Raw genomic sequence first — 22,256 nt, 5'->3', positions numbered from 1 at the left:
GCGAGAATATGACAGCATGCGCAGAACAGTTGAATCGAACTTGGATAATAAATATCAGACTGATAGCATAAAAAAGAGCAAAGATTAAAATGCTATTTACGTACCCAAAAAAAAACCCCTTTTCCTTGCCAAGATTTCCCAACCGCTTTATTGCCCAAGTTTAATGCATAAGGGTCATTGAGATTTTGTAGTGGTTAAATTTGGGTTTACTGAGGTAGTATATTTGAAGGTGTAAACACGTGCAAACTTTTTATTAGTATTTTATTTATAACATTCAATACGTTACCGTTTTGTTTCCAACCATAGTCGATAAGCGTTACGTGCGTCACGCCTAATTCTTGGACATTGATTATCCACATCACTTCCATCGCGGTGGATAATATGTAACGGCGGTTGCGTCACATTATCATCGTTTTAGTTCACGGTCACGGCATCGAACAATACGGTATTGATGTAAAATTGATCAATCGCTTTATAATCGTCGAATATGTTTGTCCGATCGGCTTGTGAATCCTATATTCACTTCCGGTATTCCCACCAGCACCAATCACGTGGAGCATCTCGCGATTGATAGCGTTTTTGCTAGATTGTAACAAAGTAGACCAAGAAAACAAACAATCAATAAACATTTTGAGCAAAAATAGATAAGACTATCACCTTCTCCATCGTCCACTTCTTATTGCTTACTACCCGCAAATCCATCAAGCGAATGAACTTCGATACGAGTGTTACGTTAAAATACAAAACTGATTATCTTTATTCTGTTCATAATCCTATCTCTAACACGGTAACTTTTCACCTAGTAGGTATTCTCTCCCCACCGATAAGCACGGCTACCATTCGTTTCTTTTTTCTTTTTATTTCCTTTTGCGGTGGGAGAGTTTGTTGTTTTGTGTTCTCTCTCCATAATTTATAATCTATAGTTTGCAGATTCAACCTAATGTCGATTCGTAACGCGCTAAGTACAAGAAGATCACTGCCCGGTCTGTCGGTACGTTGTGTACCGCAGCCAGTGCTAGTTTCGGGCTGTCTGCCAACGTCAGCCAATGAGTCCTGACGGGCGCACCCATACACATACCTATGTTTTATATATTTGGGGTATTTTGGAGGCAGTGGCTTTGCCAGCGCACTGGAATGCATCACCAGTCAAGCTTTTCCTTAGCCATCGTAAAGCTGACACTGTTTTCGGAGTAGAATTGGCTGTACCATTTCCGATAGCTCTTGATCAGACGATCCTCCTTGATCAGTAGTGGATTGTCGATAAACTGCTTATGGTTCCAAACCATCATGTCACGTTCGAACTGGAAGGTGAAGCACATTGTTACCGACTCAACTCGACTACTTCCAACCAACCAATCAACGACTCACCATGATACTCTCCGCCAAGATGGCAAACTTCTGGAAGATTGCATTCCATACGTTGCGCGGTGCGTAGAACCGATGGATAACTTTCTGCACGAGCGGTTCTATCGGTGTGACCGTTTGCAGCACGACAAACGGTCCCATGCCCGTGTTCATCATCAGCTGCACATAGCCCGGCCCAATCTGGTAGGCACGGACATCGATTTTACCCACCTCAAACTTGTTGAAAATTCGAAACGAATGCACCAGATCCATTTTGGCGACGTGTGTCGGATCACCCTCGTCCGGTGCCTGCCAGCTGTGTGTGTGTGTTTTTTTTTTGTTGGAAAGTTGTGCATTTCCTATTAGTTGTTGCTAGATAGCGAAGATGCGCTCCAAGTCCCTTACCTTGCCAGCCACGAGTGCATCCCGAAGTCGGCCCAAGCCGGTCGTGAATATCGGATGTCGCTCCCGGACATCATGTTCGGTCCGTGTACGGCAGCGAGATGTGCCACGTCAGCCCCATTTTCCGGCACGTCCTGGATGTGACAGTTGACCAGAAAATCGTTCTTACCGTAGTACACCCAGCGTCCGTCCTCGATTTCCTGTACCACGTTGAACGTCCACGGTTCGGCTTCCGGGTCAACATGGTGCCAGATAAAGATGAACCCGTTCACCTCGAGCGAGCGCCACTTGCGTAACCGTGCCACCTTCGGTACTGTGCCAGATTTGCTGTACGGAATGTTGGTGCACTGCCCATCACGCCCACTGAACGACCAGTGATGGAACGGACATTCGATACAGTCACCCCGCACGATACCGCCGACACCGAGATTGGCACCGAGATGTGGACAGTACGCATCGAGCACGTTCACCTCGCCCGCATCCGTACGGAACACGACCAAATTCTGGCCGAGACAGTCGACGCTTTTTGCCTGTCCGCGGGCGAGATCTTCCGACTCCAGCACGGAGAACCAACCGTTCGGGTACGGTGGTGGTAAGCGATCGCCGATCTTGCGCAAACGCCGTGCTCGGTTTACCGTGTCGACCCGCTTCCGGTCGCTTTTGCCAATGCGTGCCGTATCCAGGATGTGATTGTAGCCGATATCGGTGAGATCCTGGATCCGTGATCCGACAACGTGGAGGTGAGACAGACAGAGACAGAGAGATGATCGTGGTGGTGGTTGATATGTAGTATGTCTTTCCCTCGCCACTTCCCCTTAGTGAGTCTTATCTTACCCGCTTCCAGACCATCGCTTGATAGTAGAACAGATAGAATCCGTACGCGAGGGCGGCACCGAGCGTCCCGTACCACAGCAGACCGGTTGTCCACGGCCAGAGCACGAGCGTGTCGCAGGCGTCGTGCAGCAGTTCTTCCAGCGTACCGTTGCCGGAGCGCGCCATCCAACTTGTCAGCGTCTTCAACCGGTACTCCATCATCGAACCGAGCTTCTCCATTGCGGCGAACCGACTGATCGCCGTCCGCGACGTGTGGACCGTAGCTGTACTAGAGCAGAACCAAACCAACCAGCCCCCGTCACGTACCCGTCACGTACCCTTACCCTTGTGCCGTCTAGAAGAGAGCAAAAGAAGCGTAGCAGAGCAACAGAAACCATCAAACGAATCGTATCAATCACGGCTCCACTAATGCAAGGGGGGAAGGGGAGGGGGGGATGGGGGGTAGGTGCGGGAGGGAAAGGAGACGATTGAATTGGGCGAGGGAGCAAGAATTAATGTGCACTGAGCGAACAGGACCTAAGAACAGCATGCGAAACATGGGTCCGGGCATTGGAACACCGGAGGGAGAGATATGACACGGGGAGGGGGGGTTTGTGGTACACCCCGCTCTTGCGTTCTTGCGTTTCTACTGTACGTTTTGTTTCGCAGGTCTTACAACAAACAAAAAAAAATACACAAACCTACATACACACACACACAAAAACACAGCGAGCGAGGTTTCGACAGTAGCTGCCAGTGTGCTACTGCGGCCTAATCCTGCCGGTCTGCTGACTTAATGTGATCTCGAAACGCCTTGTACGTACTCACAGCACAGGATCCCCCGTGTGTACACTGATTTGAATAGTGGAATCAATTGTACCGAACTTGCACCGAAACCGAATCTTCTCGTCATCGGCCGCCCCGGGGTGTTTGACAATGAACGACATAAGAGGAGCGAACCCAACCCGCGTTATACAGAAGGCTGCGTCGTTGAACCTTACCCAGCAGCGTAGTCCAGTCTTTTTGCCGGCCTGTGCGTCCTGTCTGTGGGGCACGTTTTCAGCAAACTTCTGGGCTCCCTGCAAACGACCTGCCCAACCCCGGCTAAAACCGATGACTAGTTAGTGGCTAGCGTGTTTCAAGCACATCCCTGATTCGGGCGAATTCTGCCACTCCCCTCCCCCCAAACCGAATGCCGCAGCGGCGCCGATAGCGAGGCTAGATTACTCATCAGCAAGTCAGCGAAGGTGATTGCGAAAAAAAAAACGCGACGAATCATAATATATTAACCCATCCACGGAGGAGTAGATAAAGTTTAGTCCAATCATTAAACCAAGCAAACGAATGGGGGAAGAAACTGTCCAGCGATAGTTAGCGATAGAGAGGTAATAGTAACACCAATCACAATCTAAAACCGGGCCTCCAAATCAGACATTAACGCCTACAATCGGTAACAATTGTACATTCATCTTGGGACTGGAATAGTGGTTTCGATCAGAACTCTTCATTGTCCAAATTAAAAAACAAAAAAAAAACACACACACACACACACAAACCAACAAACAAATTCTGCCATCTCACGCAACCCCAACCAAAAGCGTCATTGGCGTGCGATAAACTGCCCTTAGGACGTCTGTACGTTGAAACACCTGCACGCAGTTTATTCGGGTTTCACATGCTTCGTTCGGTGTTGCTGTTCTTGTTGGTTGGTGGTCGTTGTCTTTCCCTATGGCCAAGTCCCCACAACCATACGAAGGCCACCTAAAAGCCCCCCACACGCTACGTGTGAGCGTCACTTATCGGGGGATCCGATTGATAGGAACGAGGTCCGCGATAACGGGGGTTGTAGGTGAGGGGGCTGGCAGCACACGAGCATGCGATAACGCAACCTGCAACAGAGCGGGTGTCATCTGCAGGAATTTCTGGGGATTCTGGAACTCGTCCGGATATTGCATAATGCCTCTTTTTCCGGAACTTTGATTCTTTTGAGATCAAATCAAATTTGAATCAGCGAAGACACCTGCAACAGAGCGGGTGTCATCTGCGGGAATTTCTGGGGATTCTGGAACTCGTCCGGATATTGCATAATGCCTCTTTTTCCGGAACTTTTTCCGGAACGGCAAGAGTGAAGGAAAGATACAAACATGCAAAAACTAAATTATCTCCCTGTTAGCAAACCAGGGAAGTATGTCTTTAGTTTGGAGGTTAGGCAACGAAAGACCTCACAGCGAAAGAGCTATTTGTCCTTTTTTGTATCTATATATATTTTTAACTTGCACCACAAACATCCAGAGTTCAGCTAGTCAAAGCTTCCGTCGTACTAGGGAGCAGTTGTATGCGCGGCGAACTAAGGACACGTGTACCGAATGCGCGATGGTTCAGAAAAAGCGAAAGCACCAGTTTTTGCGTACGATACCGGTGTAATGCCGATTGCCTAACTCGTAGGAGCAATACGAGTTGCAAACGGTATATGCGATGCAACAGCCTTTCGTTGGAATTTGTTTACTTCAATATGCAATTCATCAAACCTCCTCACCTCTACCTTCCCCCTGCTTCTTCTCCAAACAAATGAGACAAAATCATTGGAGATGATTGAACTATTGCTATACACACGTGCTACGCAATGTGTGCAAACACGATAAAGGTTATATCACAAATAGTTGTTTGTGATCAGCACACAGCAATGGCGGCGCTTGGTTTGACAACGCTGGCGAGTGTCCCTGTATAACTGTCAACAGGGCCTGAACTCCGATGGCGCTGACGATGATGATGCTGATGATGACGCTCAATTGTGGAAAGGGCGCGTGCGTTTCCGCAAATGCAAAAAAGCTCCGCTATGCAATCGCGAAGCACTCGCGACAACAATCTGCTACGTCTGGTGCGAAATTAATGAAGCGCTCAGTTCCTAACCTGCACGCGCGCCGCTCTCGTGTTGGTCGGGAAACAAAACGAAAGGAAAGAAAGAAAAAGAAGAATAAAAAAAACCTCAACAGCAACTAACGTCCAGAACGCAATAACCTACTTCTGGACCAGTTAAGTTCAAGAGCCCCCTTTGCTCGCTGTCCGTGTATGATGGTGTGGCACACAACACTGCAGCAGCAGCGCCTCCTACCGAAAGCAAAATAAAATCACCATTTCCATTCTGGATCGGTTCGGCAAAGTCAACTGGACCTGGTGCCTGGACTTTTGCGCCGCACAGAACGCAACAGAACACGATGATGAAAGCAAAACTTCCCCCCTCTCCTCCCCCCTCCACCCCCCGTTTTTCGACCTCTTTTTTTGGTGCCACGTCAATTTCTCCAGGCACTTCCAATCGTGCCACAGGTACGGGAAGGAAACGGTTTTGGAACGGTTTCCCAGGAACCCAGGGAGGTTCTTGTGGAGAACGCGAATTCCACTTACGAAAGTGGCCAGCGTCTTTTGTTGCTGCGGGGGAGGGGGGGGGGGGGGGGGTTTGGGAACGATAAACGTTAGCGTCCGGTTGCAACCACTTGCTCGTTCAGCTCGGCGTACCTAAGAACATAATGTCCGAAAGAGAGAAAAGGGAATTCTCCTGATTCTTTCCCTTTTCTACCGCTCTGCAGCTAACTTCATCTCACGATCATACTTCTCCGCAATACGAAATACCCCAATAACCGCTAGTGATTAATGTTTTCCGTTCTTTTTTTTATTATTATTTGTTGTGTTTGCCTCCTTCTGTGCTTGCGCTATCTTACCACTCAATCGCTTTGCTAAAGTGAAAAGAATTTCGCCAGAAACTCGGCGAAAAACTCCCCATTAGTGGCGCATCCGCGAAGGATAGGCAACATGGCGGACAGGTAGAAATGGCGCGCTCGGGGGTTCGGGTGAAGTGATTCTTACGGTACTTTGCTCCGCACTGGTGAAAAACCTTTTTGCTACCAGGTTCTACCAGGTGCGATACGTTCTTATCCCCCTGTTCCCGTCTCGTTCACTATATATGTAATTCGCAACGGGATAAAAAAAAATCAAAGCGAACCATACAGAAACATGAACAAGCGAAAGCTTTCACATTCTTAAATTAAAAACAAAATCCCCCAAAAACCCACGCAAGCTGGCGAAAGAACACGTTGGAATCACACCATTCGATAATACTACGCATATGGAAGAAGTGTCGAGAATTCGCTAGAAATCGGGCTGTATCTTCACCATCTTCACCAGCAACGAAAGTGGAATCGAACTTGTGTTGGAAGTTGCACGCGTTACTGTAGTGTGCATACTATACGCATACTACGCACCCAACGTGCGAACCACGCGCGGTGTCAAGTTCAATGTTAGTGCCATATACACACACGTGCGCGTGCGCCTGCTCGTACGGGCTATTCCTTCGCACTCCACTGTGGACTTTCTTCAGGCTTCAGGGTCAGAAGTGTATGACGCGCGATTGTGGTGTAAACACCAGGATTAAGACGACACAGAAAGTCGAAACTGTCACCCAATATTGGCGCCATATTTGCTGTTCCGGCTCAGGTTGTCGCAACGCAACGATTACCGGTTGCCGAGGCTTCAGTAATTGGAGACGGATTGTTCGCGGAGACACGATTAACGTTTTAATTTAATTGACAAATTAAAAACCCAAACTACCGTACCCGTCCACACACACGCTATCTCCCGCGTTGAGTTGTGCCGATCGCATCAATTAAGATGTATGGTCGTAAAAAAAAAACGCGCGATAAAAATCGCTCTCTGTATAACGCTCAAGAGATGCTATGGATCTGAGCATTGTTTACGTCTAAGTGTTCCAAGAAAATAAAAGCGATGAAAAGCGATGACGAAGATATCGGGCGGGAAGATGGAGAAGCTGAAAAGAGGAGAAGCCAACGGGCACAGGGTCAATGGTCCAGGTAACGGTTACGGAATCTTTCGAATTCCTTCCACAAAAATTTCCCAACCAACAATCACGTGACTGAGGTCGCCGTCGCAGTGAGTAAACAACAACTTTTTTTTTATTTATTTTGTTGCTGTTGTTGTTTTGGAATATATATATATTTATACATATATATTTTGTGTAGCGATAATGATCGCTGCAACGGCAATTTGCTGTTGTTGTTTTTTTTTGGAGCTGTTGCGGGTTCCTCCCTCTTGTTATCTGTCACTGCTATCGATCTACACTGTTCGGGTTTGTTTTGATCTTGCTTTTTTATTGTTTCGGTTTCTCTCTCTCTCTCTCTCCCTCCTTCCTTCTCCCTCTCTTCTATCCCTCTCACCATCCTAAACGGTGTAGTTCTTCTTGTCCGCCCGAAAACAGAGTGTCACACTCTTTCTAATCGGTTCCTTCCCCTATTCGTGTCCCGGACCCAACCAGGCCTCTCTTCTTGATTTTGCTCGTTGAACTCGTTTACGGCGTATGTTGTAGGTGATGACCGCGCCACGGGTAATTTCTTTTCTCCCCGGTTGGAGGTCGGGTAGGTCCCGGATCAGGACCCACCGGGGTTGCGCTTTCTCGCCACCATCTGATGCAATCGGTGTCCATTCGACTGTCACGTGTCATGATCACCCATTTTTTGCAGTCTCTCTCTCTCTCTTTCTCTTTCGCTCGCTCATGCCAAAAAAGAGTCCTTCATCTGGCATCTTTCAACTGTCAAAAGTAGCTGTAACTCTCCAGAGGTACATGTCTTTTATTTTATTTTGTTTCAAGTCAGCAAGGTTTATCAGTATATACCCCCAAGATATTCATGTCCAACCGCGCTACAGTTACGCTGACGATTTGCAGCAACTTCGCGGATCTAACGGTTCATCAGTGCAGCCCGTTTGCCTCGGAGCGCAACTGTTGGAGTCGGTGACTTCTCAACATGCCCAGGGTTTTGATTTTCGGTGCTCGCCGCGCATACCGTAATGGGGCGTACAGGCAAACCCGCAACCACCAAACTGCGCATTCGCATTCACCGATCCGGCACGAACATCGGTCCAGATTAGGGCTGGACATGTTTTTTTGCAGGGTTCCTCCAACCCGCAGTAACATCTCCAGTCATCTCACTCCCCTCCCCATCCTTCCCGCCGCCGCTATAGGTGCCTCAAACGGTTCGCGGAGATCCTGTCCGATTTGTGAGTTTTGAACAGATTGACGGCTTGACTGGCTTTCGGGCACGGAATTTCGCGTAACGGTTTCACGAATTGCCAACAGTATGCTGGTTGGCGCCACTGCAACCGTCCCCCATGTGCCCGATGTTGACGTTCTCCCCTCAAAACGGTTTTTACGCTTCACACCGTAGCGCGTATTTTCCCGGTTCACGTTCCAATTTGTGTGCTGCGTTGTGCTGGATAACCCCTGCGGGGTACCGAACACTAGTGACCGCCTTGACGGCCGGTCATTGCGATACAGCAAAATAGCAACCACAACCACACAATAAACAGCAAAGATTTAAAAAAAAACATAGAGTATCTATCTATATATATATAGAAACCAAAACCAAAACAACGGAGTGAACTAGACCACATCGCGTATTTTTGCGCAGCCCACAGTCGGCCTTAATTGGGAGGTATGGTTTTCCTTCCAGGTGCTTCGTATCCCATGCCGCATTACGGGCAAAACCCTGCTGCTGCCACCAGCAATGCCAGGAAAAATGTTCACTTTCACCAAACTGTTGGTGGATGGGGTCCGAGACCATCAGATGCCAGGAGGTATACCTGGAGATGAAAAGTCAGGGCAAGATAGCTACAGATTTCTAATGTTGTGAAATCGTGTGCATTGAAGCACATGCCGGATTATGCACATAACATTGTTGGAGTAGTGGATGTTAGAACAAGTTCTTCCGTTCAACTGCTGTGTAATGATTTGGGGATTTCAGATCCTCGCTCTACTGCCGTATATGCTTCGTATGATGATAAGAAGCCTCAGAAACATACGAAACAAAGGTTAACCAATGCGTAAAAACATTTGCGTATACTAACACTTGCGCTAGTGTATTCCACACGCTTGATACGAATGACAGGTGACAGTTGACAGTTGACGTTTGGCAATAGCGTTAGTAAGTTTCGTTTGGAACACACTGCCGCTCGTACTATAAGCACCGTTATGCTTATAGCTCAAGCGTTCTCCTACGATCCTGCCCTGCCTTGTCAACGTGAAGGGCATCATGGAGCTGTTACGTAAATCTAGAAAGTGCCCCAATTTCGAACCATTCAAGTTGGCTTGAGAAGCAAATAGAGCAACCGATGCCTCTCACACACAGCCTCTTCAGCATTCGTCTTCTGTCACTCTCGCTCTCCCTCGCTCCCTCTGTTTTTCTTTCTCTCTCTCTCTCTCTCTCTATTTCTTTTCCCTATCTCTTTCATACAGCCACAGACACACTTCTGCATAGCCCTGGTTTCGTTCGCCAAGCGCAGCTCTACTTCCCTTTTATTTTATTGCTTTTTTTTTTGTTGGTTACCATATTATCACGCCACTCGGAAGACCGGCATTGGCGCGCGCGTTTTTTTTTCTTTGGTTTTTGGTTTTGTTTTGTGCATTTTGTTTTTGTTTTGTTTGAAGGGAACCAGAAACATTGGACCAAAACAAAATAGACAGAATTCTTGGGCCACGCCACGTGGGCCACGCAAGTCAAAACAAACCTTACCCTCTGTGCGTCTGCTTTGCGGTTGAAGCTCTGGAACTTGGGACCTACCTCCCAGCTCCACTTCTTTGCCGTGCTAAGTTGCAGCCCCTCTCCAAACCCATTCCTTCCTTTCCTCTTCGGTGTTAAAAACGATATAGGAAAAACAGGGCCACACACCGTCGTGTTGGAGTGTTTTGGTTTGAGATGTACCACGTTTCGACAGACTAGGGGAGCTTGCTTTTTGGTTGTTATGACTTGCCCGTGCCCTCACACGTGCCTTCCTTTTCTGCGCACTTTTCGAAAACAAAACAACAAAAAATCAGGCCCTCCTCCACGAGCTCGTCGTCCATCCGCCCGGATGAAGGTGTGTGGGGTGCGGACGACGCGAAGGAAAAATACCGGTAAGCCGTGATTTACGGTTATAGTCCATTGCCCCCCGGGTATACACGGCTGCAAAGTCCGGAAAGGTGACCAGGGCAAAACGGTAAAGAGACGATCCTCAACGCAATTGAAAGCTTTTCGAGAACTTCCATTCTTTCTGTGTCGTTCTTTGAACCTCTACCATTCTCTCTTTCTCTCTCTATTTATCTCGCTCTCTCTCTCTCTTCTATCAGGCAAATTCTTCTTGGAGAGTTGTGTAAGGGACGTCGCTCTGAAGTTCTGGAAGTTAGAACAAGGCATCTCCTTAGTGCCAATCTTCAGAACAAGATGTTCTTTTAGTGCCAGGGTGCAAGTCCAAATTGGCCCAAAAACTCCATACTATTTCCCAACGGTTTCTTTCGCACCATCGGTTACTGACTTCCCCAAGATGAAGTCTATCGTTTGCTCTCGATCTGTGACCCCGCAGGGGACATCTCGCGCACAGCAAACAACTTTCATTCGGTTCAGGCCACTAACTGTCATGGTGCCTTGCATTTGTGTTCGCCCTCTCCACAAAATATCATTTTCTGTTTACTGTTATTTACATACAGGTGGTGGTTTTGTTTCATTTCCTTCTTCTTTGTCGTGATTGCTAATAATATATTATATCAGTGTTATTTGCTTGAGCAATCGGGATTTGCCAATTTGCCATTTTTCTTTCCCTCGCACCCCTCTGTACTCCCATCTGTGGAGCACTAACTGCTCCATATCAGTGCACTCGTCCACTTCAAGGTTTTCTAATGTACCGGCCCGAAACGGATTCATGTATACACAGCCGTTTCCCCTCTGAAAGATTTCGGTTTTTGGTTTTTGACACCGCCACCGTCACCACTTTCCCCCCCCGCACGGGGTAGTACGTCTTTTCTTTCTTATGTTTTTACAGTTGTTTTAGTTTTGAAATTCCCTCCGAATGGCGCCATTTTGTCGCCTGCGAGGCATCTATAGCGCCTGCGGAATGCTGGATCCGCAAAAATATATTTCCACCTAAGAAGCTGTGTATGGATTGCGAACAGCTTCACAGTTTCGCTTTTACATAACTGTTACCTTATTTTCTGTTTCCCCTCACCTATCTCTCCGTGTGTGTATGTGTGCAGTTTGACCTGGATGCCACGATCAAGGATTTGAGGGCGGGAAAGTGAGCTGCCCGAGCCGTAACTGCATTTCTGGTTCACAACACAGCACTCTCCCATCCTTACTTCATTTGCAGGACATTTTCTCCAACGATGGGTCCACCGTACATTAGGGTCATTAAGTTATATCCGGGTGTATAAGGATCACCATCACGACAACCGTAATACGATTTCATCACGAACTGTGCGTTGGTGTGATCCGCGACAGTTTTTGGCATGTTTCGAATTTGGACAGGGTGAGAGATAAGGGATCGAAGTTTTGCCACCAATGCTCGAATCACACGCACGTCAGAACGCGCTGTCCCCAAACAGTCTACAGCTAGTTCTTCTTCGACCAGATGCTTGGGGTTGCCTTCTTGTTTTCGATCGCGTTCTGGCATTCCCTCCGGTCGTCCGGTCGTCTTGTGAAGAAGGGAATTAACAATACCTTATCGAGATCGCACACGGCTTACCTCCACACCACAGCTGTTCGGGTACGTTCGTACAAAAAGCTGACGTCGGTCACGTACGGCCATCCGTTTTGTTCTACGTTGTGTTGCTGCTCCCGTACGCCGCGTGTTCCTTGCGGTACGGGCTCCATCCATCATCTCCCGCTTCATCGAACGCCAACGCAATGCTGGAGCTGGTTTGGATGTACGATTGATCTCTACACGAGCCGATCAATTCGTGCCCGGCTTAAGATGATTCGGGCATTTTTCTTTCGCGATCCAAAAAGGAAGGAGACGTCTCGAGTGTTCTAGCCCCCGATCCGGTGTGTATCTCGCTGAACCAGTTCACTCGATCTAGACACCCAAAATCCTGATCGGACGTACCAGAGTGGACTGGTACAAAGACAGCTGGTCAGGCTAGTTTCGTACGCAGCAATCTTCCCAAGTCATTGCCAATTAATAGTCGAATCATGGCGTATCTGGTTAAGGTAGAACTGCCACACGTTCTGCTGCCGGAGCGCATTTGCGTTCGCGTCCAAAATTGAAGGTCTACAACCTTTTTTTTCCCCGAATCACTGGTTTGAGGATATTGGGAGAGAGATGTTGGGAGGGGGGAGATCTTCAGAGGGTGATGTGCCAGAGAAAGGGAACTAGGGGGGAAGGGAGAAACCCAAAAATTGGAGAACAAATTCTATGCCCCATCCAGTCCCAGCCACCCTCCCCCTTCCCCCATACTACTCCCATTCCCCCTCGGGATCGCTTAACGGGATTGGGAATGAGCGAGAATTCGCAAAAACATGTAGAGGATACCGGTCGGGTGGGCCGAAATAAACGATACGATAAAGAGAAAGATGTTATGTGTGTGAATGTGTTTTTTTTTCTTTTCTTTGTTTTCTTCGTAATGAAAACTCCGCCCCGCCAAAACAGTTACACACACACTCACACACCGCCGTCCCAGGATGCCGTCCCAGTTCGAGTACCGGCTGCAACACCAATTTATTGGGCTCAATTCGCTGTGACCGCGAACAGGACCGAACAGGACGAATCGCGACTAACTGGCTGGGCAATGAGCAATTTAGAGCATTTTGCTGACCCTATTAACAGCCGCTCGTCCGCCTGTCCGTGTTGCCAGATCCTGTTTTGGGGGGGGTTGGCGTTCTACACGTGGATGCGACGCCAGTACGAAACGGCACACGGTCACCAGATGAAATCCGATGGTCAAATTTATTGACCACGCCATTTCTTACGCAACGGGTCGTATCCATATACATCCAAGCCCCGGGTTGGATGCACGCAATATCCGCTGCCCAGTACCCAGTGTTGGCAGCGGACCAGTATGCAGGAGTGGTCGAGTGTGAGCGGTTGCTAAAATTAAGGCCATCAATTTTCAATATCAAAAAACCAATTCCAGCATGAATTGTGATGCTGAACAAAACTGAAATGAAGATGGCGGCTAGAAGAAGATGTACGCTTCCGGCGTGACTCTTCTCAAAAGAACATTGCAATGCAGCAATCGCAACTTCCACCGTTAAGATGCAGTTCAAAATGCACAAACTTTATCACCTCCATTAGCATTGAAAGTCTTTCCGTTTTTTTTTTCTTTTTTTTTTGTTTACGATTCTCTTGCGTTATGTAAGGCAACGCCGGTTTGGTTTCGCCACTAAAAACCAAACTTATTCTCGCTTTCTTTTGTACCAAGCTGGTGCCCACCAGTATGTGTACGAATAAAGGTAAATAAACTAAACAAAACAAAATTAAAAAAAAAAAAAACAAATTTCGATTTGTACTCGGTTTTGCATGCCCACCAAAAAAAACGGTACACCCTTTGCTGGAAGCTGGTGCACGTGAAAAGTGGTGGCAGAAAGCAACGGATTGAAGGGGCGGAAGGAAGGAAAGCGAAGAAAAGAACGGTACCACATTTTAGACATTTTTATTACAAGATTATTGGTACATGGAAACAAAGGCAACCACTAGAGGGGGAGAGGGGGAGAGGGGGGGTAAGGAATCGGGTTAGCGTTCGGGGAATTGGATCATTGCATTCCAGAAAACCACTTTCACGAAGTGCGAAAAAAGAAAGATATGGAAGGCGAATAAAAAGGCGTTTTTCCCTTCGTTTTGCCGTACGCGAATCATTGTCGTTGCGGGTGTGTGTGTGTGTGTGTGTGTGTGTTTATATGGAGAAGGACCAGAGAACGTGGATCCCAATGCCCATCCTAAATGTGGTGAGTGAAGGTGGGCAGGAGAAAGCATTCGCCTCCGGTGAACTGGAAAAAAAGATGGAACGGAGGAGGGGCCCGCAAGCGTGAGAGAAAAAAACTCAACTCAACAGTAACAACCACGAGCAAGAAAAGCGAACGAAACAGCAGAGGTGAAAGATGAAAGCGAACGCGGAGGAACAGGGTAAAGGAAGTGAAAACGCGTAGATGACGAAACGGGCCCATGCTGTATATGCGGGGTTCGTAACAAAAAAGAAAAGAAAAAAGGAAGAAGATAACAAATAAGAAATTTGGTTATGAACAACAGTGTTTACACATGTAATAGGGTGATGAAGTAAATCTTAGCAAATAAAAGAAAAAAATAGAACAGAAACATACAAAAAGCAAAAGCAAAAAAGATAAAAGAAAAACATGTGAAAAATAGAAAAAAGAAAGCAAAAAGAACAAGAACAAACAAGATATGGAAAATATATTTAAAGAAAGATGGAAAATAAGAAGCTAATGAGAGAGCAACAGAGAGAGAAAAAGAGATACAAAAAAAATATCAAATATCAAAATAGTTCTGACCGGCAGAATGGGGCAAACGGAGGAAAAAGCAGAAGAGTAGAGCAGAGAAAGTGAGTGTGGCAGTGCGGTGAAGAAATGCCATTTTCATGCCGATTTCCCCTTTACTAGCGTCGCAAGCAGAACGGTGCGAAGAAAGCGAACGAAAGAGATTGTGTGCAGAATAATTTTTTTTTCAGATTAATACGCAGCGCGCGGTGCTCGCTTTAGTCAGTGGTCGGCACACATTTTACCGGACAAGATGGAGGAACAATTATTTGCTTTACACACGTTACACACGTTACGTTACGAAATTGACACGTTACAACGGAATGAAAGATTTATTGATCTACTCCAAAAATTCAATTCCGGTTAATTTATCCCTTTTTTTTTGCTCTTAGAACTTTACCACGTAGCAGGATAGTCAGTCCATGCTACGGGGGACGGTCCGGATGGGATATGAACCCGGTCCTGTCGTGTGGACGGGCGCCGTTTATCACATGCACCACCGGGCAGCCCCAAATTTATCCCTTTATATTGTGTCAAAACCCTGCGTACAGGAATACGCTCCGGATGCGATTTGATATCCGCTCTGTCAGATGTTATAGTACATTCCGCCTCTGAACACGGCGTTATAAACACATAACGCACTAATTACACCATTCCTGCAGGGAGGTTTTCCTGAGGTTTGCCATTCCCTGCAACTTGGAGAACAGCACCAAAAAAAAAAACAAAGAAGCGTAAATTCTCATTTACGAACGAAAGTAGCGAAAAGCGAGGTGAACGATAAAAAAAACGTGTAAAAACGGCAAACGATCCAAACGGTTTTCGCCTGTACACACTTTTACCGTGGATCAATCCGCATGGCACGGGGAAGGTGTTGTCCAGTGAAGGCTGGACCCATCCTTCGGGGGTGCGGAACATCCAAACGGATCTGAACCGTTTACCGTTAGTCCGCTGCTCGTAAATTGCGCCGAACGTGACTGACGGAATGTTCACTGATTTATAAGAACGTTCTCGAAGGGAAAGGTAATCGTCGATCTGGTGTCGCAATAAAAAAAATATATATTTTTAAATCGAAAAACATCGAGGTAACACAGCACCAGAAACTGTCTTTCATTACTTATGCCCACCAGGCAGAACGGGAAGGAATCGGGGGTTCACTCAACACGCGTACCGTATTATAGAAGACGCACAAACAATAAAACTGGCCCTGCTGGTGCGTAAATCTTTTGGTGCAAAAAAAAACAGAGGAGAAGAAGGAAGGAGTTAAGGGGCAAGTCCACTTTCTCGAAGCCGATGTGAAAGTGTACAGCGGACACTGGGGGTTTAGCTTAGCGTTCTGCAATAAAAGAAAAACAATAAAACATCAACAGTTACCAGTTCTCTGGAGGCGTTCTCGGGACATTTGTGGAGAGGACTCCTGTATAGATATTTGCGCTACCAGCTTTGCGATCGTTGCGCTTACGTCAGAACTGTTAGACCGCTACCACGCTCGAACCGGGCGGGGTTGACGGAAGATAATGAGACTGTTCTGGCTTTGGGTTTTATTGGCTCTTAATTGGCTCGCCAGCCTGTTAGGAACGGTCCGCGAACCATCTGTCATTTATGACAGATTACATTACACTGTCCCTGGCTATATCCTGGCCAGAACTTCCCAACCCAGGCACACCCGAAGCCCCGTAGGGGATTTGGTTGTGATGCTGACACAACAGTAATTGGTTGGTCGTCTACTTCTGCATCTTCGTTTTTCCTTCCGAGCACCAAACGTGTGCGTCCTGTACCTCGTGATGTTTCACCGACCCCCCCGTACCTGGTGACTTCTGTCACGGTTAGAGCACATTCAACCGCCTGCAAGGACTGGGGAACAGCTCCGGGATACTAGACTATCGTTACCAACTCCACCTCCCCCCCTCTCCTTCCCCTCGCCTCCGCTTCTTTCCTTTCCTCTCCGTCCCACACCTCCGCTGGATGGTGCTCACCGGTTTGACAGTCATTGTCAAGGGTACCGGACCGGTCGCCGGTTGTCCACGGTAGTTATATAACAATCGTGTCTCGAAATTGATTGATCGGTTTTCGCAGGAAAACGCCCGATGAATTAGAATAAATTTTGCGCTAAACCGGTTTTCTTTTTTTTTTTTAAAAAACCCCCCACTCGCAACTGTCGGAATCGGCGGAGGGATTTGCGGTAATCTGGTTGCAGCAGTCTGCCAAACGATCCTTGCCCGCGTGTTTCGTCAGCTGTCGCTGTTTGGCGCAGACAGTGCGACGGGTCTGCGGCAAATATGAGCACGAATTACCTGACGCACGCACGCACGCGCTCCGGAACGCGCTGGAAGGTCATGGTATTCCGATGCTTGCGGATAAACGGGCGGACGATGCGGACGATAGGCTTGTGGAGGTGTGTCTGTAACGTGTCTTTTATTTTCTGCTTGGACCATATATTTTTGGCACCGTGAAGCTGTGACCGGTTTGTACAGCGACCGGCTGATGGGTTCGTCCAAACAATTGTACCGGGGTGGAGTGCGTCATATCGAATGTGGCGTCCCGAAAGCCGGACTGACAATCTGCTGATACACACACACACACATATAGGCACATAAACACGGTCTGAGATAAATCCAGCAGTTTTGGAGCTTAACTTGCCATATGTAGCAAGATTGCACATAATACACAATAGCGCTAGGCTACTTCCTGAGGAGTGAGCGCTGTGTCGCAAGGTTTCCTACAGAAGGCAGTGCAGAGTCCAAGCGAGCGCTTCCAACACACACATACACTCTAATCGATCGTCTAATCGTTTCCAGTGTCGGGTTGATTTCTTCTTCCTTGCGGAGTTTCTTCCGCACTGCTAATATTGAAGGTTAGCTAAGATGCGTGTAGCATGTCGTCTACTCCTGAGTATAGTATGTGTGTGTGTGTGTGTGTCTGAGTGGGAGAGGTCGGCGGGTATGGTAACAAGGGCAGTCTAGCACAAGGCAGGTTTCTAGCTCTTCTACTCCGAACCGGCACACAGGTTGAACCAGTTCACTCGATTGGACGAAGATCTCCAGCATCATACTGTCTGATTAGCACAGCCTGAAGACGTGAGGAAATGGCAAAGTCACCGAAAAAAAAACAAAAACGAACCCACACTATTATCCAAACTGGATTCAAACAGCTGCTCGGCTAATGGTAGGCGAAACATTGACGATTGTCTTGTTACGCAGCCAGGCTCTGCCAGTTATGTCGATGACACCATCCAACTGAAGTGAAGTACCGATATTAAATAGTACCTGGGTGATAAGAACTTTTATGTCCTACAGTTTTTTTTCTTCAACAGATATTAGAAACTCTGTAAGCGCTACACGAACGTATAAAGGATTGCTATTCCAGGTTGCATTAGAACGTGACGGCTTTCACATCCGTGGTACATACATCTTCAGCCACCATCACGATACGAATGAGTGCACCGGTAATTCCTTTTACAGGCCACAATCAACGAAAGAGAAACTTCTAATGAACTTCTGCGTGGGCTCTGATTTGTGCTCGGACCGTGCGCAACTTACGCCCTGATCATAATGCATTCCGGGGTGTTAATTTTCACCTGAGCTGAGGTAACCCTTCTGTTTGGTTCCAGCTAAAACCACGCACTCGTACGTGGTGCGTTAATGTTCCAATGACTCTTTCACTCGGTATCGACACGCACCGTTGCGCAACGTTCTAATCTCGGCCCCTTCGTTTTCGTTCTTCCAAATTTTTCTAACTACTGAAGCTACCTTGTATTTAGTGTGCGTACTGATCGCACTTGTTCTTTACGTTTTATATCGCATCACTACGCTTGGTATTTTATTTGCTTCCAAGGTACGGAAGGGAGTTGGATTTAGAATACAATTTGGAGCATCCATCAACCGCATCTCGGTGCGTCACGCACCGTAGAGAGGGCGAATCTTGGAAGCCGGACGACGGGGGTTAGGGTGTGTCTGGCATCGTCCACATGTACGTAACCGGAGCAGGAAGCAAAACACATGATACGCTGACGTCAAAAGTGCTAGCACTGACCCGCCCGGAAGACATACCCCCGCAAACGGCAAAACTGTTGCGTTGTTCGTCCTCTTCTTTGGTTGCTTACTTTAGCCTATGCGAGCGATTATTTCGCTGCTCTTGTTGCTATGGGTGTGTAAGCACTGCGGCACATCGGATTGCCGATTATCCTGTGGGTGCGCGTTCCGGGAACGAACGTTCGGGTCCGATTGCGCAATGCCGGTTGCGGCACATTTGCAACACGATCCGTATCATGTGCAGAAGGTGCCAAAGTGCTGTCCGATGTGCAAAAAATGGGGTTTTTTTGGGACAGATCGCCGGGAACGAACCCCGCACATCTTCCGGAAAAGGGTGTCCTCGCGCTGGCTAATCCGCTGACGCATCGCGGAACCACAATACGCTGGGCGCACTCGTAAGCTAACACCTTTCGTGCGTCAGCAGTGGCAACCGCTGGGTGTCGAAGGACGCCACCACTGTTACGCAGTGTACGCGGACGGACAATATACGGGACAGGTGGAAGGTGCTGGTGGACCGGTGACCGAGCGCACCGGCAGTCTGTATTCGCGGAAGCACATCACACATATCTGGCCCCTAAAAATTCCCCTCCCCATCAATAGGCTCTTCGGCTCTCGTAAGGCCCCCCAAAAAACGTACCGCTGAACGTGGTGTGTTCAACAAACCGCTGCTGGGGATTTCGACGAGTTGCTGGGGACTCCCGCAGAGCAGTGGGTGTCCTACATATGGAGTCGTCGCATACGTACCACACGTTTGGTTCGGGCGACAACTCTCGAGCCCGTTCGGTGCCAATCGTAATTGATTGACCATTGCGGAAAGGTCATGATCAAGGGAAATTGAAATCTAGACCCCCTCCTCCCCCCCCCCGCCCTCCTCGTCCACATCTGCCGCCCCTTTCCTGTTAGGTCTGTCCACCTGCTCCGTGGTGTACTTCCCCTTTCATTGAGCTGCTTTGCCACTGTAAGCGCTCTTCCGATTGCGGTTGTTACGAATGGTGCGTTCCACTTAAAGCTGCTTGGATGGCGGGTTGGTTTATTTTGCACAATTCAGGGCCATCTATCTCACTGTCTCTGTCTGTTACCCAACGAACGGCCCCGATCTCACGGTCCCTTTCCGGTATTTCGCACTATCTCTTTCTCTTTCTAGTTCTCCCTATCTCTGTCTCTCTCAGTCTCTCTCTCTCTCTCTCTGTTATTCTTGAACAGTTCATTTGCTCATCGTATCTACAGGAGGAAGGGAATAATCTGGATAGCAGAGCAGCTCTAACAGAGTGTGGGTGGATGTAGTTAATGTATCAGATTCATACCGATAAGGAGCAGTTCTTACGTATGCTAAAAATGGCCAGTTGTTCTACCACACGGTCAGGTGCGTATTACATGCGTCAGCCGAAAGCTGTAGCTCCATGTTTGCGCTAGGTACTCAACATCATCCCCCATCATGCGAGGTCTCCGATGGTGTTCTGATACGGGAGTTAACTCAAGGAAGGACCAATAATTAAAAAGAAAAAAAAACTAAACAGCAAAGCAACTAAAGTTGCTGAGCGATGGTTACAATCGGAAAAATGTGCATACACCAGCACTGTGACTGTGAGGTACCCCGTCCGGACTACTCGTTCCAGGTTCGCAGGTGTTCGGTTACGGAGATATTTGCTAACGCACTATTTTCCCGCATATAGGAAGCTATTTTGTTGCGTCTTGGCAGCTGGGGAGGGGTGTTTGGAAAGGGGTCCAACAAATTCATTCACTAGTCGACCTCCCTACCACTAGATCCGAGGGTACCCATAGATGGCGCTGTAATTCGACCTGCACTTACCTTCTTCTAGGTTCGGGGTGAGGATTTTTGCTGTTCTTGTAGTTTATTTGCTATTTTCGATCGATCCTCTACCGGCTTACCGGCCGAGGGCTCAGAAACAATGCTGATAAGCGATAATCTGTGCCAAAATGAGGCCGTCAACGAAAACAAAAGTAAACTACAAAAAAAAGCCGACACTTTTTTCCTGGCGCTTTCACAGGTGCGCGCCCGTTTTGTGCAGTTCTCGGGTGTCGAATTCGCGGTCAAAGAAAAAAAAACACACACACACATACTATGCACAAAGAAAAGAATGAAAATACGGCCTGCTTTAAGCGCTTGTGCTCGGCAGGACCAACGGCGCGGCACTGATCAGGCAACTTCCCCGAGACGATCCTCCGTGGGGTTCGAGGTGTGTGTGTGTGCGCGCGTTTCCGAAAATTGTTAGCCAAGTTAGCTAGCCGGTTCCGGTTCGGCTAATTCCACTCCTGCGCTTCTTTCTGTGTGTGTTTTTTTTTTGGTTGCTGCTGTATCGAATAATTTCCGTGGTACTCTTCATGCTCGGGTTTCTAATTACACAGTCTGCTCCTTTGTGTAAGCGTTTTCTACTTTCCAGCCACATTCGTACCGTATCTTTGCAGCCGAAAACTATACTGTAGAGGGATTAGATAAAGGAGTTACGAAAGCCTCACGGTACGGAATTTGTTTGGAACCCCAATGCGAGACGAAACTGTGCTCAAGACGTGTGCTCGTGTACGCCCAACACTTGATAGTATAGTACTTGTGGGTAATAGTAAGAAATGAGTCATTTATGAAGAAATCCTGGGCATCCTGGAACATTGGAGAATTGTTCTTTTTCAGATAGCTATCACTAAATGGGATACAATTATTTACGCTAAAGCTGCTATAAACCGTTAATAGAGTGTTATAAACCTTCTCTATAAGTGTTGACGTAACTTATTCTTGATGATCGAGTTCTAGCGTTTTACAGACGACTTGTACTGTATGCGAAGTTGCAGACAACGGTCAATCGTTTGTTAGTCTGCCTGGTTTTGTCTGGAGCCTTGAATCAATCGGTTTACGCCGATGTATCGGAAAAAGAGATAGAAAGCGAGAAAGAGCTAAAGAGAGATAGAGAGAGAGAGATACCAAACTAGCGATTGGTGTTGATTGAATCCTTGGAGCATTCAGAAATACGGAAGCGTTTCCGTTCGTTCGGTACGGTGTGGTATCGATTCCGTGCGCACGTTATTGGTACCGTGGTGGTCCGAAATAACTGTTGCCTTGAGAATAACTCCCAAGTCCAAGTGGTAGGAGGTAAGAGGAGATAGGATCCAATGAGGGATCCAATGATTGGTATATGGGCATAATTGTCGGTATGGTTGCGACATTACACTTCCTGGTAATGCTATGCCGGGGTGTTCTGCTTCCATTTCTTCTCCAGAAGGATCGTACAAAACGGTTGTAACATGGAAGGAGTGTTTCTTAACTCATTCACATATTTGCAAGTATTATTAAATAAATTCAACTAGTCGTTTTAAAAGCATTTGCAATGTGAGAAGAACACTCTAGACAACTATAATC

At 47.5% G+C, this 22,256-nt stretch overlaps 1 protein-coding gene across 3 annotated transcripts; it reads right to left on the bottom strand.

Moving 5' to 3' along the window:
• Positions 1–259: 259 nt before the first annotated feature.
• LOC125771269 (cholesterol 7-desaturase nvd) lies at positions 260–21,027 on the bottom strand. 3 transcript variants are annotated; one of them, XR_007419296.1, is made up of 6 exons: positions 3,561–4,246; positions 2,581–2,914; positions 1,750–2,459; positions 1,369–1,660; positions 1,079–1,301; positions 260–582 (listed from the first exon to the last, which is right to left on the bottom strand). XR_007419296.1 is itself a non-coding variant. In XM_049441839.1 (5 exons), the coding sequence occupies exons 2-5, from the start codon at positions 2,797–2,799 to the stop codon at positions 1,140–1,142; spliced, it is 1,383 nt and encodes a 460-aa protein (XP_049297796.1). In that variant the 5' UTR covers positions 2,800–2,914; positions 20,697–21,027; the 3' UTR covers positions 729–1,139. The 3 variants fall into 3 exon arrangements, 2 of the variants coding, with proteins under 2 accessions (XP_049297796.1, XP_049297704.1); XM_049441839.1 differs by lacking the exons at positions 260–582; positions 3,561–4,246 and adding an exon at positions 20,697–21,027 and having other exon boundaries at positions 729–1,301; XM_049441747.1 differs by lacking the exon at positions 260–582 and having other exon boundaries at positions 729–1,301; positions 3,561–4,245.
• Between the last annotated feature and the right edge of the window lie 1,229 nt (positions 21,028–22,256).

Source organism: Anopheles funestus, chromosome X (genome assembly GCF_943734845.2).
Source record: "Anopheles funestus chromosome X, idAnoFuneDA-416_04, whole genome shotgun sequence".
NCBI lineage: Eukaryota > Metazoa > Arthropoda > Insecta > Diptera > Culicidae > Anopheles > Anopheles funestus.
The sequence above is the reverse complement of the archived record's forward strand: the minus strand, read 5'-3'. Positions and strand labels throughout refer to the sequence as shown.

Coding starts and splice junctions, on each gene's coding strand:
- LOC125771269 (XM_049441839.1), bottom strand. CDS start 2,799: ATGGAGAAGCTCGGTTCGATGATGGAGTACCGGTTGAAGACGCTGACA. Junction 2,460..2,580: donor AAGCGATGGTCTGGAAGCGG/GTAAGATAAGAC, acceptor TCACGGATCCAG/GATCTCACCGATATCGGCTA. Junction 1,661..1,749: donor ATGCACTCGTGGCTGGCAAG/GTAAGGGACTTG, acceptor ACACACACACAG/CTGGCAGGCACCGGACGAGG.